Source organism: Lynx canadensis, chromosome D1 (assembly GCF_007474595.2).
Source record: "Lynx canadensis isolate LIC74 chromosome D1, mLynCan4.pri.v2, whole genome shotgun sequence".
Classification (NCBI taxonomy): Eukaryota; Metazoa; Chordata; class Mammalia; order Carnivora; family Felidae; genus Lynx; species Lynx canadensis.
The window spans coordinates 60803811-60822285 of record NC_044312.2 but is presented as its reverse complement, the minus strand read 5'-3'; the positions used below and the strand labels follow the sequence as shown (position 1 = coordinate 60822285).

The window sequence follows — 18475 nt, the reverse complement described above, 5'->3', positions numbered from 1 at the left end:
TAGTAAAAGAAATCTGATAAGGATGTCACCCTGCTTCCAATCCTCTGGCTTCACAGATCCCTGGGGAATCTGGCTTTGTAGGCCTTTTGGCTCTATCCTAAAAGCACTGTCTTTCCACCCTCTCTGCTTCAACCCTACTGAATTCATCTCCAACTCCCTAACCATGGGCCACTTTTGCTCACCTCTGAGCCTTGTTCTCCAAGGCAGTAGTAAGCTGTTTACTGATTCCTAAGTTCTGCTTCAAATGTAATTCAAAAAAGATTTTATTTTTTATTGACATAAAATTTACATTTACATTAAACTTAAAATAGCTATTTCTAAGATTTTATTATTTCAAAATTAAAGATAAATTAATGGTGGCTCAGTTGGTTGAGCATCTGACTTCAGCTCAGGTCATGATTTCATAGTTTTGGGGTTCGATCCCTGCATTGGGCTCTGTACTGACAGCTCAGAGCATGGACCCTGCTTCAGATTTTGTCTCCCTCTCTCTCTTTCCCTCCCCACTTTGTACTCTGTCTCTCAAAACTAAATAAAACATTTAAAAAAATTTTAAGATAAATTAACGGAAGCCGAATATTGTGGACTGTTTTATTTTCCTTTGTTTTTGTTTTATATTTGTGTTTATTTTTTAACTTCCCTGAATTACAGTTCTCCAATATTATGTTCATTCTGCCTCTAAAATAAAACACCTGTTTTATTGACCATGTTGTTGACCATTCCTGCAACATTTCCCTAATTTGCTATTATTGCCTCTCCCTACCCTCTATGCTACTATCCTCAGCCCTAGCTTCTTTCAGGAAATCCTTATTTCCTCAGATCTCATTTTAGCTATTATATTTGATTAGCCTCCCTTGACTATAGGGCTAGGTCTCAACATCCATGTGATCTACATCAGTGCTTCTCAAACTTGAATGAGATACATGAGTCCCTTATGTATCTTGAAAAAAATACATATTATGATTCAGTACATCTGATATCCTGCATTTCTCACAAGCTTTCAGGTGATGCTGATGCTATTGGTTCTTTAGTAGCAGAAATCTCTATTAATCTTCCTTCTTTAGAGTAACTATAACACAGTATTGTAACTCCCCACATACTTAATTTTATCCTCCACTAAATTCTTTAACATCTGGAGCAATATCCATTGTGTTCACTGTTATAACCTCAAATCTTGCTCAATAACAGACACATAGTATGCATACACTATTTTCGTAATGATAAATGAATGCATGAAGAATGTTGATGGAAGTGTGTATAAAACATGGTGGGAGCAGAGAAGAGTGGGATAAATAGGAATAATAGAAATAGCCAGAAGAAAGTGATAGAGGAAAGAAAGAGCTACATTTATTTATTGACTAAAATTGAATCATTAATGTTGGCCATATCCACAGGGTAGAACTACTAATAATTCAACATGGCTGAATCCAGGAGAAGAGAATGAGACTTTCACCAGACCATGGAGGGCCAGTAGGAGTTGTAGGAGCTTCATATTTTTGGTAAATAGCAAACAGATCATTTCTAAACACAATTACTGATGCAGCAACCAGTGTTTGTTATTATTGTTATTCTTTCCTTGCTTTTTAAATTTGTTTCTATAATTTGGATACATTAACCCTAGATTACCTGATTTGTCTCTGGCCTTTTGCTCCTGTCTCGGACTGTTTCTTTCAGAACCTACACTGCTTACTGCTTCAGGAAACTTCCAGCCCTGAATTCTGCTTTCCCATTTCCTGATTTAGGATCACCATCTATATCAGCTACTTCATGTGTGAATTTTAAAGCTTGTATCCTATGACTGGAGAAAATGCTTTACTTATTTCTATGTCATTGAGAATTTTTGTTACCTACATTTTTACTACTATGAATAATATCACAATAAATGTTCCCCTCTATAAAGCATTGTCCATATCTCTATTTTTTCTTTGGATAAATTTCTAGGAAGAGAATCTTATGGACATTATAAGCCAACAATATACTGGAAAATACACTTTCACAAAGTTCTACTGTAAAACAGTATTTAGTCCATGATAACACAACAATATAACACTACTGTGCATTATAAGTTTTTTATAAAACTTTGCAAATAAAAATTTGCTAATTTGACAGGCAAGAATATTTTACTGCTTACTGTAGTAAATACATTGGCAGTCAATAAGTAATATTTATTGCAAGTCCTTATGACAATTTTTTTTGTTTCTAATTCTGCTCTTCCTATTTGGATTAACAAGTTGGGAAAACATTTATATGCAGTAATGATGTCACAGACTGTGGTATTTCCCAGGTTCAATGGTATTGATATTGATATATTGATAACTACATACTCCTGGGGCTATGTGACTTCATTGAGAGGCATTCTGCTCAGACTTTTGGAAGGCTGAACTGAATTATCAGCTACTGTTCTGCTGGACTGGTGTAAGTATAGGACAGCGAGATGGACCATACTTTGAAAATAGGTGTACAATGTGTGCCAGTGCTCTAACAGCAGGCACAACAGTTCCATGTGCATGCACCAAGCTCTGGCTCAGAATATACTATAATGTTATTATAACAGTATTGCTATAAGAAAAAATAACATTCTTTTGGCCAGGGGATACATAAACATAAACATTCCCAAGTAGTTTCTGAGACTGATCGGAAAGCAGTCAATGCCCTAGAATTTGCCCAGCCTGGTAGAGAAAATGTTTCCAATGATCTCAAGAAGTTCAATGTGAGTAGATATAAAAGACTAACCTTCATACACAAAATATAAGCACACACAGGTGACAACATGTTAAAATCCAGTCTGGCACATACACATGCACACATGCTGTTAGGTTTAGAGCAATCTGAATTGGAATTAGTAGTCGATGAATGGTCATGTAAAGATTCTCTAGGGAATGAGTTTTAAAACCTGAAAGGGTCTCCAGTAGCCCAAGCTTTTAATAGTGGTTGTGACACTTATTAACTGAGAGACCTAAGTAAGTTGCTTAAATTCTCTAATCTTTGGTAACTGTATAAATCAAAGTAATAATGGATTCTTCCATCAAATTTATTATCTTACAGTTGTGCAGACTGGAAGACTGACATGAGTCTCACGGAGCTAAAATCAAGGCATCAGCAGGACTACATTCTAGAGTGCATATGGGAGAATCAATACCCTTGCCTTTTCTCCTTCTAGAGACTGACCACATTCCTTGGCTCATGGTCTCCCTCCCTCTGCCATCTTCAATGCCAGCAATAGTGGATCAAGTCCTTCTAATGCTGCCACTTCTCTGGTTCTCCACTTTTAAGGAATCTTGTGATTAGAATGAGCCCACCAAGATAATCTAGGATAATGTCCTCATCTCATCTCTTCAACTTTAATCACATCTGCAAAATCCCTTCTGCCATGTATTCACAGGTTCCAGGCATTAGGAGATGGATATCTTTGGGGGCCATTATTTTTTCTACCACAAACATTTCATAATACCTTAGGCAGAGAATGCATAGTAAAATGTTGTTGTTATATTATAAAGAATGAAATATTTCAGGCCAAGATATTGTCTTGGTGAAACAGACTTGGTAGTAGGGAAAGTTAAGGATAGAAGCAGAGAGAATGGTTAGGAAACTACTGAAATTATCCAAGTGAGAGATATCCAATTATCTGGTGCCTCAGAAGGGGGAGGAAATTTTGGAGGTGATGAAGAGTGATTACATTCCAGTTATAGTTTCAAAAGTATTAGGATTTGCAGGTTTATATGCAGAGTGTAAGAGACAGAAATCAAGGATGGAGTCTAAGACCCATATGCTCTAGAGTGGTCCAGAAATGGTGGGAACATCTGAGAATCTAAAGGGGCCATAAGTAGAGAAGACAGACAGCCTATAGCAATCTGCAGGTACTCTATTTATTCAAGACTAAAGAGGGCAAATGTCACCTCATATCAGATTGTATCACTGGCCAGATCCATCACCCACATACTCAAATTCCTTGGTACAATCTAAGATCCACAAAATTTAAACACAAGTGGGAAGAAACCCAAATTACTGTTGTTAGTTTCCTTCCAGCTAGTAGGCTGGGACTCTAAACAGAAAATATATTGAATTGTGAAAAAGAAAAGTATTTGTTTTCTGCACACACAATTGTAGACTGAGATTTCTACCTATGATATTCTCCAAGCACTTGGTTCATGCCTCTACGATAACATTATCATTGATTATCAGTATTGGTAATTATCAGTTAACTGTGTATTTCTAAACTAAACTAAGAGACCCTGGACACTAAGAACTATGTTGTATTCCCCCCTTTTTTAAATCTCTGGCATTTAGCATGATGTTTGGAATATAGGACACTCATGCAATATTATCTGGCATGTATGTATACATGAGTAAATTATGTTTTCTCCTACTTGTAAGAGAGAGTCTGCTAAGAAGCACAGGTAGGCTTATGAAACAGAACTGCCACGAATAGCAATAGATGCTAAGAAGTTATGGAGAGGAGTGTGATTTACACTCACCAGAGGATATGACTTTTAGTGAGTTAGTATACTTTTTAGAATCCTCTTCAGAGTGACTGCCCATGGTCATGGATTTCTTCTTACAGTGATGATAATTTTCTAAAATTAGACCATGATGATGCTTATGGTACAACCCTGTGAATTTACTATGAACTATTGAATTCGTACATTTTAAACGGGCGAATTTTATGATCTGTGAATTATATCTCAAAATTGTTTCTACAAAAAACACTTCAATAAAAGGGCACAAGGAAAAAAATTACATCAGCCTAAAAAGCACATAGTCACAATAAGTAATTGCATAATGGAACAGACAAAGACTGTATAAGGCAAAAGAAGTCTTCTGGGAACCACCATACCCTGGAGACACAGTGAGTGACACCACTGCCAGGAAGAGACCTCTCAGCTCTGGGCCTGTCTCTATCCAGGCTGGAACAAGTCTTCTCATAAACTTGGTCCTCCCCCGGAATCTAAAGCCTCCTCAGCTTTCTGAGCCTAAAAGAGACCAGCAAAACTGCTGTAGAAACTCTGTAAGTAAAACCATTTTGTTCGATGAAAACGTTTGACTGTAGGCAAGCTGAACTTTCTTATCCACAGGAAGAATTTCCTCACAATATGCAGAATTAGATTAGATAGTGAGATGGTGAGCTGAGATGGACAGTAGAATTTATAGAATTATTTACTCTCAGGAAACCTGCAAAGAAGGGGCATTTTGTTCTGCCCAGCGTACGTTGGATAGCCTGTGGTTTGTTAAGCAAATGGCTCTATTAGAGTGCTTATATGTTTATCATAAGAGTGCTTATATGTTTATGTTAGTGGTTTGGTGCTTGAGAAAACCAAAGAGGTTGTCAGGAGTTGAAAAGTCATTTCTAAGCCCAATTATTCCTACTAATAATTTTTTTTAAAAATACCAATTTTGAACACCTACTGCATGCCAAGCACAGTATTAGGCACTGTATACAGTCTACCTTCTAGATGGAGAAACTGGATCAAAGAAAGTTTATACTACTTGTACACAAAACAATAGTTTTCGGGAGCAGGAGTGTTGAAGTTTTTTTTAAATTGGGTTTAAAACCCCAAGTCTGACATTCATTAGCTGTGTGTGATTCTGAATATGTTTCATAACCCCTCTGATACTCAGTTATCAGGAAAAGGGAATCAAAGTGAATTTAATAATACTTGCCAAATGATGTTGTAGTAAGAATTGAAAGAATGTTTCTCAAGTGCTTAGCTCTACAACATTCACAAAATCAGTTCTAAGAAATGGTAGCTGCTGTTACGAGTAATTTTTTTTTATTATTGCTATAAAGAGTCTTAAAAGTAGTTATGTTTAAGCAAGGATCTGAACCCAGATCAGTCACATGCTACAGTGATGCCATGAGCAATGGCTTGGACAATACTGATAATGCTATATGGTCTGTTTCAGCAGCTAAAGACATAGCCACAAGCTATAGCTCACAACAGTACAACGAAAGAAGAGCATCACTGTGATCTGAGAGGGCAGGAAAATTAAGAGACTATAGCTTATATCTCACATGTGAAAAGGAAGGTTGTACATGGATTGGAGAGGATGGATTAAACAGATTCCAGGGTGATGGCAGCATGAAGAGTTGTTTGGGGGAATTTTGGTACCTCTCCCTAATAATATCTATTAGTCCCCCTTTATTCTTTGATATGAACAGATAAGTTTTCCAGTTAAGAAAAGCACAATGAAATGCAACTTCAAGTACCCACTACAAACCACATTGCTATTACTTAGCCTTCAAACATAAACCTCCTCATTCTCCAGTTTTTGACATTTTAGAAGTAAAATCAATAAATATTTTAAAAACATTTGCACGTAGGGGATGAGAGGGAGAAGATTGTGTGTGTGTGTGTGTATGAAGGCAGTAACTCTGATTAGATTATTTGTTCGAGTTTGATGTCATTTACTGATAAATGAGGCAGAAGAGAGAGCACCAGGTTTGGAATGGGGAAAGGAATGAGTTCTGTTTGGCTCATATTGAGGTGGAAGTGTCTGAGAGATAATGGGTGGGGTATGCCTCAAGGGTAGATAAAGTAGTTTATTCACCTTTTATTCACTGGCACTTAGCAGAGAGCTTTGACTTGTTCTCCAAACTGCTGCCTGTTAGTTTTCCCAAAACGCCTACTTGATCATCTCACTCTAGTTCCATGATTCATTACTGCCTTCGAATTTCAGCCCAGACATTTTACCATGGCTTCAAAGATCCTGTTAACTTTTGAACTATAGAACTCAGGAAAAGCTATAATTAGATTTCAGATTTACGCATCATCTGGATATAAGTGCTATTTATAGCCTTGGGAAAAACTAAGATATTCCAAAGAGAGAATACTGGACAGCAAGAAAAGAACAGGGGTTTCTTGAAAGAAAAAGACTCCTAAAGAACAACTGAAAAGACAAAGAACAAAACCACTGTTTGATAAACAGATTTTTAAAAAACCTACAGAATTACTATCATTGAAGCTAATGAAGGAGCATTTCAAAGAAAAGTTGCCAAAAACTGTGAAAATTTGAGATGAGGGAGAGGAAAACAAATCTGAAAATAAACATTTGGACCTGATATTTAGAAAGTCATTGGTGACATAAGTTGGAGAATTTACTGAGTCACTGGAGAAAGAACCCAGATTGTCACTGAAGGTGAAGGAAAAATAAAGCCAGGCAGATGGTCCTTCAAAGAACATTTTTGTCATTGCAAAAGGTAAGGCAGTAACTTGAGGGAGAAACAAGGTTTGTGTTTTATTTCACTTACTAGCAAAGCACAGTGGCCAACTGTGAAAGATGGTCAATATATCTTAGTTGAATTGAATGTGTTGAAAATATCTATATAAATGTGTGGGAAGTTTTCATTAATGGTTTGGGGTATAAGTTGAGTATTGAAGTGAAGCTGCATAAAAGGAGCCACTGGTACTATTGAAGATACTAAAGAAGGAAAGGAATTTTCTTGGAGTTAAGGGAGAAGAAATGAAGAATGATTTACTTATTCATAAAATATTTGGAAATGCCTAGCTCTTGATACTCTGCAACTAAAACCGAAGTTCCTTCTCCTTTCTGTGGAGTACAAGATATTCATGTCCTGGCCCTGTGAATTTCTCTAGCTTGTCTCCCATGTCACCCGGATCATTTTTAAGTCTCCAGAATTTTAATTTTCTTGTAGTTGTCCAACAAACTTTCTGTGCTATTATTTCATTCAGTTTCTGTTCATGTTGTTATCTATGTCAAGAACACCCTTTTCCTCATCTTCATCCTTATAAACTTACATTCATCCATCAAAACTTCACACAATTATAATTCATCTTCTTGGTTAAGAGTTCTTGGAATAAATTCCTCTTGACACACACAGACACATTCATGTATACGCACACTCAGAATCTGTCACTCCACACTATTCTGTCTTATCACTTAGAAATACCTTATCCTGTGTACTCTACAGTTAGTGGTATTTCTTTGACTCCTCCTATTATGCAGTGTGCCTACTACAGTGCCTCGCATGTAGTACGTGTTCAAAACTGGTAAGTTTTCATTTTCACAGGAGTCACTGGGCTCTTATTAAAGATAAAGTTTTCAGCCTTAAGAAGATGAGGTGTTGACAACCTCTCTGGTTTTCTCAGGCACTAAACCACTGTTATTTTTCTTGCTTCATATCCTTAGTGCTAAAACAATACCCAGTGAGCTCCCAGTTTGATACTATAATGAACTAAGTGTTGATGATGGTTGATCAAGAGCTTAAATGGAGTTGTTGGCTATGAAAAGGAATAAGGAATCTTCTGTGTCTACACCCAGCATGGATGAGGAGAGGGTACAGGAAGACCAGCTGTAGAGCAATGGAAAGGAAGGAATTTGAGGGAGTTCTCTTCCCTCTGACAGACTCAGCTCAAATTAGTTCAGCCTATACTTTATGTTCTTATTCTGATCTCTCAACAAGAAAGGGAAGGGGAAAAACTGACAAGAAGAACAAAAATGTTCAATGAATAAATTGTTTGAATTAATAAAATAATGTAAAGTGAGCCATGGAGAAATAATGAAGAAAGAGAAATTATTCAGATAGCAATTTTTAAAAATGAACTCTTGGAGTGCCTGGGTGGTTCAGTCAGTTGAGTGTCTGACTTCAGCTCAGGTCATGATCTCACAGTTAGTTCGAGCCCCACACTGGGCTCTGTGCTGACAGCTCAGAGCCTGGAGCCTGCTTTGGATTCTGTGTCTCCCTCTTTCTCTGCCCCTCCCCCACTCACGCTCTGTCTTTCTCCCTCTCTCAAAAATAACCAAACATTTTAAAATTTAAAAAAAAAGATCTCTTATAAAATTTCCTGGAACTCAATAACAAAAGTTACAACTCAAACATTGCATGTCATAGTAATAATCATTGTAAAAGTCTTCATAATAGCCAGACTTGAGTGACACATATGGAGGTGTTCTGCACCTCCATAACCCTCTTTGTTATTCACCACTATACACTAGATGGTGAAGTTATTTATCAACAGTGCTATTATTTCTCCCTCACTTGATTTTAAATTCTTTAAGAGAGATTTTGTTGGTTTCTAACACCACACTATGCATAAAGTAGGTGCTCAGTTAATGTCCCTAAGAGTATAAGTCATGAGCAAAGGAAGAGATATTATAGATTCATTCTGGCTCAACACTTCCACATATACCATTCTAAAAGCTTTGATTGAACACTTTCTTTCTACTTACAGAAAGCATAGCAATCTTTCAATCACTTATTTTCCTGAGAAGCCTTCTCAATATACCCCAAACCTTTTATACACAATTGAACTGTTCCCTTTTTCATAATTACTCTAGCTCCCATGGACCCCAGGAAGTTGCTAATGTCAAAAACTGAGACCTGCGTTCTGGAAATTAATAGTAAATACACAGGTCAAGGACTTGTGGAAAATGAGATAATAATAATAATAATAATAATAATAATTTAAAATAAAATTATCACAAGTACTATTAATTTAACAAGTAGATTTTTAGATTGCTATTCTTATCAATATATATATTTTAAAAGCTAAATAGAGTTACTAAGAATGTTTTTCAGAAATCAATGTATTTACGAAAAGTGCTAATAGAATTTGTTAAACCACAAATTTGGTAAACTTGTTAACTTTCAAAATTTCACAATTAACTGAAATGCATGCCAGTTGAACAAATCTGTTCCAATTCATTTCTGTGTAATGTTGGTTGTATCATGACACTCAATAAACAGTCATTGGAAGCAGTGTCAAAAAGAAAATGCTCCCTTTCTTAATGAATATTCCCTTTCTGTCAACTTTTATTTCTATTAAGAGGTTGTATAATACATTTCTGACAGTGATTTCATTGGTTCCCTGAGGATATTCTCATGACTCTAAACTGTAGTCTAAAGTTATAGTTCACTCTTTGGGTCAATTCATGTAACTTAGCATTTCTTTTTCCTCTAATTTTTCATTGATCTCAATTTTAAAAGTTCCCAATTTTTAAAACTAAGATTTCTTTAGGGAATCCTTGAGGCACTTTATCTGGGTGAACTTGAGTGGTTGGGAAACACTTAGGTTCCCCTGACAACCAGTTACCTTACTGACTGAACCCTCTCCAGTCATAGCCCTAATGTCTGTTTTCCCAAGACCCCCTCTTCCAACTCATACATGCCCATCTGACTAGCCTGCAATTCTGTACTCAACGAAAAAAGAAATGCAATGTTCACAGTAAAGTTAATATCTTTTCTTCCAAAGCAAAATGGTAAAATTCTATTAAATATCTCCTGAGAAGTATGTCTTAACAGAATGTAAAACAGCTAGTCTTCAGGCAGATTGAAGAGAGGAATATATTTGAATAAGGCAGCATGCTATACCATATGGGGGGCAGAGGCCTCTGTCTCTATGGTGGTAGATCTGTGTTCTAACTCCATTACCCAAATGAAACACCAGATGTTATACTGCAAGTGTCAATTTAAAGATTAGATACCATAGATATCTGCACATGACTGCACCCAGTGCCTAAGCCATTTATTATTATTTCATATGTATTGCTTTGTATCATAACCATCTCTTTCTCAATATTTTCTGGCTTCCCAAATTGTAAGCTTATCTGTCTCCTATACTTAAGGCTGATGTACTATCGTTGTTCCAACAGTCCCAGTCTATTTTTCTCTGATGCCAACTACACAGAAAAACTAAACTGCTACCTCTTTATCACATTTGGAAGTCCAGAAAAGATGAAATATTATTGACCTATGTTTAGTAGGGTGTCTTCACTTAGTCTAGTCATCTCTGGCTAGACAAGTGAGGGAAAAGGTCACATAGTATAAACATAACTAATAAACAAAGGGTCCCAGGACAGAAAAATGATGGTCTGGGACACATACAAGAATGATACCTACTACAGAAGTTGAAATCTTACAATTCCTTTATCAATTTAAGTGAGTAATTCACTTTCACATAGTATATAAATATTCATCTTTGGTTTGTTTTTGATAACATTATTTATAATTAGATTAATACAAAAAATATAGTTGTTGTTTCAGAGTTTCATCTTGGAACTCTGTATTTTTAATCCAGCATGTCAAACTTCCAGAATATCACATCTACGTCCATCACTTTCCTGCTAACTGGTGTTCCTGGGCTGGAAGTCTTCCACACCTGGATCTCCATTCCTTTCTGCTTTCTCTACATAACTGCCCTCTCAGGAAATAGCCTGATTCTCTTTGCCATTGTCACTCAGCCCAGCCTCCACGAACCCATGTATTATTTCCTCTCCATGCTGTCCACCACTGACCTCGGCCTGTCCATATCTACCCTGGTCACCATGTTGGGTATATTCTGGTTTGATGCCAGAGAGATCAGCTTTAATGCCTTCTCGTCACAGATGTTCTATATGAAACTCTTCACTGTCATGGAATCTTCAGTGTTGTTGGCCATGACCTTTGATCGTTTTGTGGCCATCTCTAATCCACTCAGGTATGCCACCATTTTAACTGATTCCAGAATAGCTCAAAGTGGAGTGGCAACTGTCATCAGGGGGACACTAATGCTAACACCAATGGTAGCACTTCTTAAAAGACTGTCCTTCTGCCACAGCCATGTGCTCCGCCACTCCTACTGCTTCCACCCTGATGTAATGAAGCTCTCGTGCACAGACACTAGGATCAACAATGCAGTTGGGTTGACTACCATGATCTCTACTGTTGGTGTTGACTCAATCCTCATCCTCCTTTCTTACATTTTGATTATTAAGACTGTCCTCAGCATTGCATCCCCAGAAGAGAGGAAGAAAGCCTTCAGCACATGTATTTCCCATATTGGGACTGTTGCTATTTTCTATTTTCCATTGATCAGTCTGTCCTTTGTTCACAGATTTGGGAAATGAGCCCCAGCCTATGTTCATACAATGATTGCTAACACCTACCTCCTGATCCCTCCTGTAATGAACTCCTTCATCTATAGTGTGAAGACCAAACAGATACACAGAGCTATGATAAAAATTCTCCATTCCAAAGATACATAGAATCATAGAATTCTAGTGGTCTACGTTATGAATTTAAAAACAAAACTTGTGATCATGAAACAAAAATTTAAAATTAAATCTGGAATATATGTAAAACATTAGCTACCTTCACCCTTTATTTTACAGATGAGGAGATAGAGACTTGAAGATAGAAGGGATGAATGGTGTAAAGTCCTAAGTCTAGAATTTCTCCCACCCACCACTGTTTGTTCTAAACTGTTTATCCTGCCAACAGACTATATCTTCTTACTTGGTCCTCTTTATAGCAGTTAGAATGACACATTATGAGAAAGCCACTCCTTTATGAGAAATAGGTAGTATTTTCTTAACTGTAATAATAATTTTTACTAACAGGGGCGCCTGGGTGGCTCAGTCAGTTAAGCAATTGACTCTTGCTTTCAGCTCAGGTCATGATCTTGCAATTACTGAGTTCAAGCCCCACATCAGGCTCTGTACTGACAGTGCACAGCCTGCTTGTGACTCTCTCTCTCTCTCTCTCTCTCTCTCTCTCTCCTCCCCCCCACTCTCTCTCTCTCTCTCTAATAAACTTAAAAAAATAATTTTTACTAACATTATTTCTTTTGACTAGTCATGGTTCTTAGTGTTTTTTTACATTTATTAACACATCTAAAACAACATTATAAGGTAGTTATTTCTTTGATCAATGAAAAAACTGAGGCACAAAAATGTTAAGTTACTTGCTTAAACATCTCATAAACAACAGAGCATACTTCACATGCATGCAAACTGACTCCAGGGTCCCCAACACTCCTAAATTCAACTATATTTTTACCTATAATAATATAATACATATATAATTATTTATACACATACATATGATTATATTGTGTATATATATATATATACATATATATATATATATGTATATATATATATATATGAGTCCATGTAATTTGTATTTGGGTGACATAAAGAAGCAAAACAAACAGACAAATAACAAACAAAAAACCCCACAACTCTATCCTCTAGAAATTTTCAACCACATTATGGAGAAAAACCCCAAAATAGAATTTTCTAACCTGAAAAGTACAAATGTATTTCTACCCGATTGTTCTTTCCCAACTAAACATATTCCAGAATTTCTCTTTGCTTTCCACCAACTTTATGCCCCAGCAGAAACTGAAAAATGACTAAGAACTGCAAATGAATTTCACTTTGCATCATTTACTTGGAAATGTTCAATTTGTGGCGATATGCTTAATATAAAGGCTTAATCCAACAAGTTAATTATTTTTTCCAACCTGGGTATGTCCATTAATTCTCAAATATTTACAGCACATGTTTCAATGACACATTGATATCACTTGGTAAAGTTGGCCCGTTAAGGTGGTATCAGTTCCAGCAAGGAAGGAGTAGTCCGTCGTATCTACAGGAAGTTTATTAGGTGACAACAGTACTATAATAAAAAGGATGGTGTGAAAATTCTCAGTATGTTTGACAATAACATTTTCAGTCTCAATTATTGTTGGTCTTCACTTCCGATCTTTGTATGCTGGGAAGTTCCAGGATTTTGTTCTCAGACCTGATTTTCTCTGTTATATTCCCATTTTTGGTTATCTCATCTAGCATCATGGCTTTAAATACCATCAACATGCTGGCAAATCCCAAACTAATATTTATAGTCCAGACTCATATGCTATATATCAGTACTCTTACTAAAATGTTTAACAGTCATCTCAGATTATCATGCCCCAAACCATATCCTAATATTCACATAACCACATCTTCCCTAACTGAGAAATTCTATTTTTCATGTTGCTGATATAGAACTCTTGGAGCTATTTCTGACACCTGTCTGTCTTTCCCACTCCACATCCAAACTATCAGCAAATGCTGATGACTCTTTCTTTCAGATATTCCACATATGGATACCTGGAATCTAGCTTCTTTAAACCACCTCTGATGCTACCACCATGTTCCAAGCCAACATTATCCTGGACCTTAAATATAATAGTCTCCTGGTAGATCTTTCTTCAGCACTTTTGCTTTTTTGAAAAAATGTTTATTTATTTACTTTTGAGAGAGACAGCAGAGGAGGGGGAGAGAGAGAGGGAGACAAAGAATCCCAAGCAGGCTCCACACTGTCAGCACAGAGCCTGACTTAGGGTTTGAATTTACAGTGAGATCATGACCTGAGCCAAAATCAAGAGTCAGATGCCTAACCAACTGTGCCACCCAGGCACCCCACCACTTTCGCTTTACTATCTATTTTCCCCATGGTAGTTAGAGCGATTTTTCCATTTTTTTTAATGTTTTTATTTATTTTTGAGACAGAAAGAGACAGAGCATGAGCAGGGGAGGAGCAGAGAGAAGGAGACACAGAATCTGAAGCAGGCTCCAGGCTCTGAGCTATCAGCACAGAGCCCAACGCAGAGCTCGAACTCACAGACTGTGAGATCATGACCTGAGCTGAAGTCGGACGCCCAACCGACTGAGCCACCCAGGTGCCCCTAGAGTGATTTTTTTTCAATTTTAGAGAGAGAGAATGCATAATCAGGGGAGGGGGACAGAGAGAGAGAGAGAGAGAGAGAGAGAGAGAGAGAACCCCAAGCAGGCTCCACACTCAGTGTGGGGCCCAGCACAGGGCTCAATCTCACAACCCTGGGATCATGACCTGAGCCAAAATCAAGAGTCAGGCACTCAACTGACTGAGCTACCCAGGCACCCCTAGAGTGATTATTTTAATACATAAAAAAGATCATACCACTTCCTCTGTTCAACATATCCCAGTGTCTTATCCAGGGAAAATTCACAGTCATTATAATATCTCATGAGGATCTATATGATTTAACTCCCCTGTACCATCCCAATTTCATCTCCTACTACTCTCCCCTTTATTCATTCTACTATACCTGCACTAGCCTCCAAATATTTCCTTAAACCCACCAACCATACTTCAACATCGAACTTCTCACTTTCTGTCCTCCCTACTTGGAATGTTCTTCCCCAAACACCCTCATGGCTTACTGCCTCAACTCATGCAGGTCTCTGCCTAAGTGTTACCTTACTACAGGGCCCTTGACATTAAAAATAACAACAACAACAACACTCACGCAATTCCTGTCTGCATTCACTCTCTTCATTACCTATTTTGTTTTTAATCCCTGGTATTCCTCTCCCCCACCAAAATAGTTATTTATTCTCTAGTTTCCCCATTACAAGGTAAGGTCTTTGAGAATAAGAACTTTGTTTCATTCATGCTGTCTTCCAGACCCCAAACTAGGGTCTGCCACATAATAAAATAATAACAACCCTGGATGACCTGGCTCTATTTAGGTCTCAAGCCTCATCACCTGCCCTCTGTTCAGGGCTTCAGGCACAACAAACCACTTGCATTTCTTACCCGTGATTGCTCTGGGTCACTTACAACCCTTTGCACAAGCTGTTACCTCCCTCTGTAGCACCCTCACTATCTCCCTTCTCCTGACTTAGAATAGAAGTGACTTAATCTCAAAGGCATTTCCTGACTTCTCACGTCCATCTGGTGTCCTTTCCAGGTGCTTCTGCAGAACTTTGTGCCTCTTTCTCAGGACATCCCTTTTCAGACCCTACTGTAACTACTTCCTCACCACAGATTCTGTGCCCACTTCCTATGACCAGGGACTATGACTCATTCATTCACTGTTGGAAAGAAGTGAAAAAGTTGAGATGATGTACATTTACAGACTTGATATTTATTTGTTTGTGGGGGAAGAGGAAGGGAAACTTAGAGAAGAATGATGAGGTACACAGAGTCCTAAAAATCAGAATAAGAAGGAATGTCAGTCTAAAAAACCAGATAGCCAAGATGATCATAGTACTTCTACAGATATTTCTCCCCTACCTCATCACCCCCTACATACACACTAACCTATGGACAGTCCCACTATCCAACAATCCTGGAAACTTGGAAGCTTTTATCACTAGGAAGTGGGTAATTTGGACAATTTGGGAATAGGTGGTTTGAAGAGCAAATGTCACCTCTGACCAAGGTAGACAAGCTCATAATGAATTAGAAAAGTTCCTGAAAGCTGAGGTGAGTAGTATACACATAGCTGCTATTGTAGCTACCTGAATTCATACTATAAATAAAAATCCTTAACTGTCCTATAAAAAGTCCTATAAAGTCCTATATGATCCAATTCCCTATTATCTGATCCTATCTCCTTATTGCTCTCCTCTTTGTTCTCTCTGCTCAGACACACTGGCCCCTTGTTATTCTAAACTCCCAGATACACTCCCCTCTCAGCTTTGTAGCTTCTGTTCTTCTTCCTCAGATAGCCTTCCTCAGAGATCTCCATGGATATATTTCTCACTCTCTCCAGGCTTCTCCTCAAATGTCTCCATTTTGTGAGATATTCCCCCAACAACTTCATTTAAAATTTCAACTTTCATTCCTGGTGGTCTAGTGGTCCAGGAGCTCAGTGCCTTTTTGTGCATCCCTTCACCCTCTTTATGAAGAAACTGTTCTCAAACAGTTTTTTCAACTTTCAGGGGCACCTGGGTGGCTCAGTCGGTTAAGCATCAGACTTTTGCTCAGGTCATGATCTTGTGGTCCATGAGTTCGAGCCCCATATCGAGCTCTGGGCTGACAGCTCAGAGCCTGAAGCCTGCTTCAGATCTGTGTCTCCCTCTCTCTCTCTCTGCCCCTCCCGTGCTCATGCTCTGTCTCTCTTTGTCCCTCAAAAATAAATAAATGTTAATTTTTTTTTTAAATTTCAACTTTCCACCCTAATATTTACCTATTCTCTTCTTCACTTTTTTTTTCTCTTTAGGTAGTCATAAGAAGAAACTATTTAGTTTCACATAATAACCATGTACCATGTGTCCCTCTTACCAGGATGTATAATTCATGAGGGTGGACTTTTAAAAAAGAATTTTGTATTTCTTATTACATTGTAGACCCCTGATAAATATTCATTAAATGTGAATGAATAAAGAATCAGCACACCTAGTTCTCCAACCAGTATTATCACGAATAACTCTGCAACCAAGGCAAAGAGCCTTTATCTCATCCATGCCTTATGTGTGCACCTAACACAGGTGCAATAGAGTGGCTTCCCTACTTCAAGGTCTATTTCATCAACTGAAAGAAAAGCTGGGAATGAAAATCTGAAGAAGTACACGCCCTTATTTTGACTTATGGAAATTACTGGTTTTGTGTACCCATCTTAGCTTTTAAACAGGATGTGAACTCCTAGAGCCCAAGGACATAACTATAGATCCATATTGCCTGTCACGTCTAGCAAAGTGGCTAATGAGGAAACGCTCTAACCTCTGTTGCTAACTGGGGAAATTTGAGTTATTTGGAAGAGTGCGGATAGATTGTCTAAAGCCCTGTATGTGTAAGTGTGGGAGTGACGGAAGAGTCAGTGCCCTCTTGTGATCACCTCCCCTCATACACACACCTAAAACAGTGGGATGGAACTGGAGAGTGTTATGTTAAGTGAAATAAGTCATACAGAGAAAGACAGGTACCATATGTTTTCACTCTTATGTGGATCCTGAGATCCTGTGACACCCACATGGACATGGAGATACTGTCCCCTGCCTGCCAAGCCCCAGGGGCCTCAGTTCATACTCCCACAGTCTGTCCCCATGGGCCTCCTAGGCAGTGCTATAAATAGGCCTGTGAAAGGGAGAGCCAGCTCCAGCTGTGCTCTCTCTCAGTAGGACTGCATGGTTTTCAAGTGAGTGCACTCTCTCCTGGGGTCAGGAAGCCACAATTCCTGCCATCCTAAGAGACCTTGAGGACACCATAACTGTCTCATGGAAGGAGGGGAAAGCCCCTTTGTCCAACCCACATCTTCATGGGCCGAGAAGAAATGTCCCAGAGCACTGGCTGACAGTCCAGAAAGGCAAGTAAGAGTGAATGCAACAGCCACATTCAGACCCAAAGAGAAACTGAAATTGGTCCTAGACAGAGGTCACTTTAGGCAGAAGGCCAGACAACATGGGAGAGAGACATGAGGTCTTCTGGGATAGGTAACTGGGGAGACAAGATAATGTTCAAAGTCTTAGACTGTTACCAGCAAAGCAGAAAAGATGCCCTGCGGAAAGAGGAGTCAGGAAAGGATCCAACTCTGTGGCCAACAGAGACCCTTATATCTGTGGGTACTCACATAGTAACATGTGCAAGAGGCTTTGGGAAAGGGGAAATAAATTACTGTATCCCCCCTACTCCCCCTCCATGACTTTTCCTTCATTTGGGGCCCCATTTCTCTTGGAAACCAAGGTCCAATGAGCTGGACTCCCTCCAGGGAAGTTTCCTTAGCATTACCCATACTTTTCAGCCTGACTTGTTTCGATTTCTGAATCTCCCACCCCAAGCTACCTATGATAGATACATAGATGACTGGATGGATACAAGACATAAGCTATCTTTCATCTCATTGAAGGATGCAATTATCTGTCTATGAAAAGGTCTTTTCATTCTCTGACAGAAACTTGGGGCTAAGTTTAGGATTTCATATTTGCCAAGGAGAGTAGCTATTATGTC

At 38.3% G+C, this 18475-nt stretch overlaps 1 protein-coding gene across 1 annotated transcript; it reads left to right on the top strand.

Moving 5' to 3' along the window:
* The first annotated feature begins 11031 nt into the window (after positions 1-11031).
* On the top strand, positions 11032-11976 carry LOC115526252 (olfactory receptor 51F2-like). The gene is given in 1 exon segment (XM_030333711.1): positions 11032-11976. A coding segment is annotated over 1 exon segment (945 nt).
* Positions 11977-18475: the final 6499 nt, after the last annotated feature.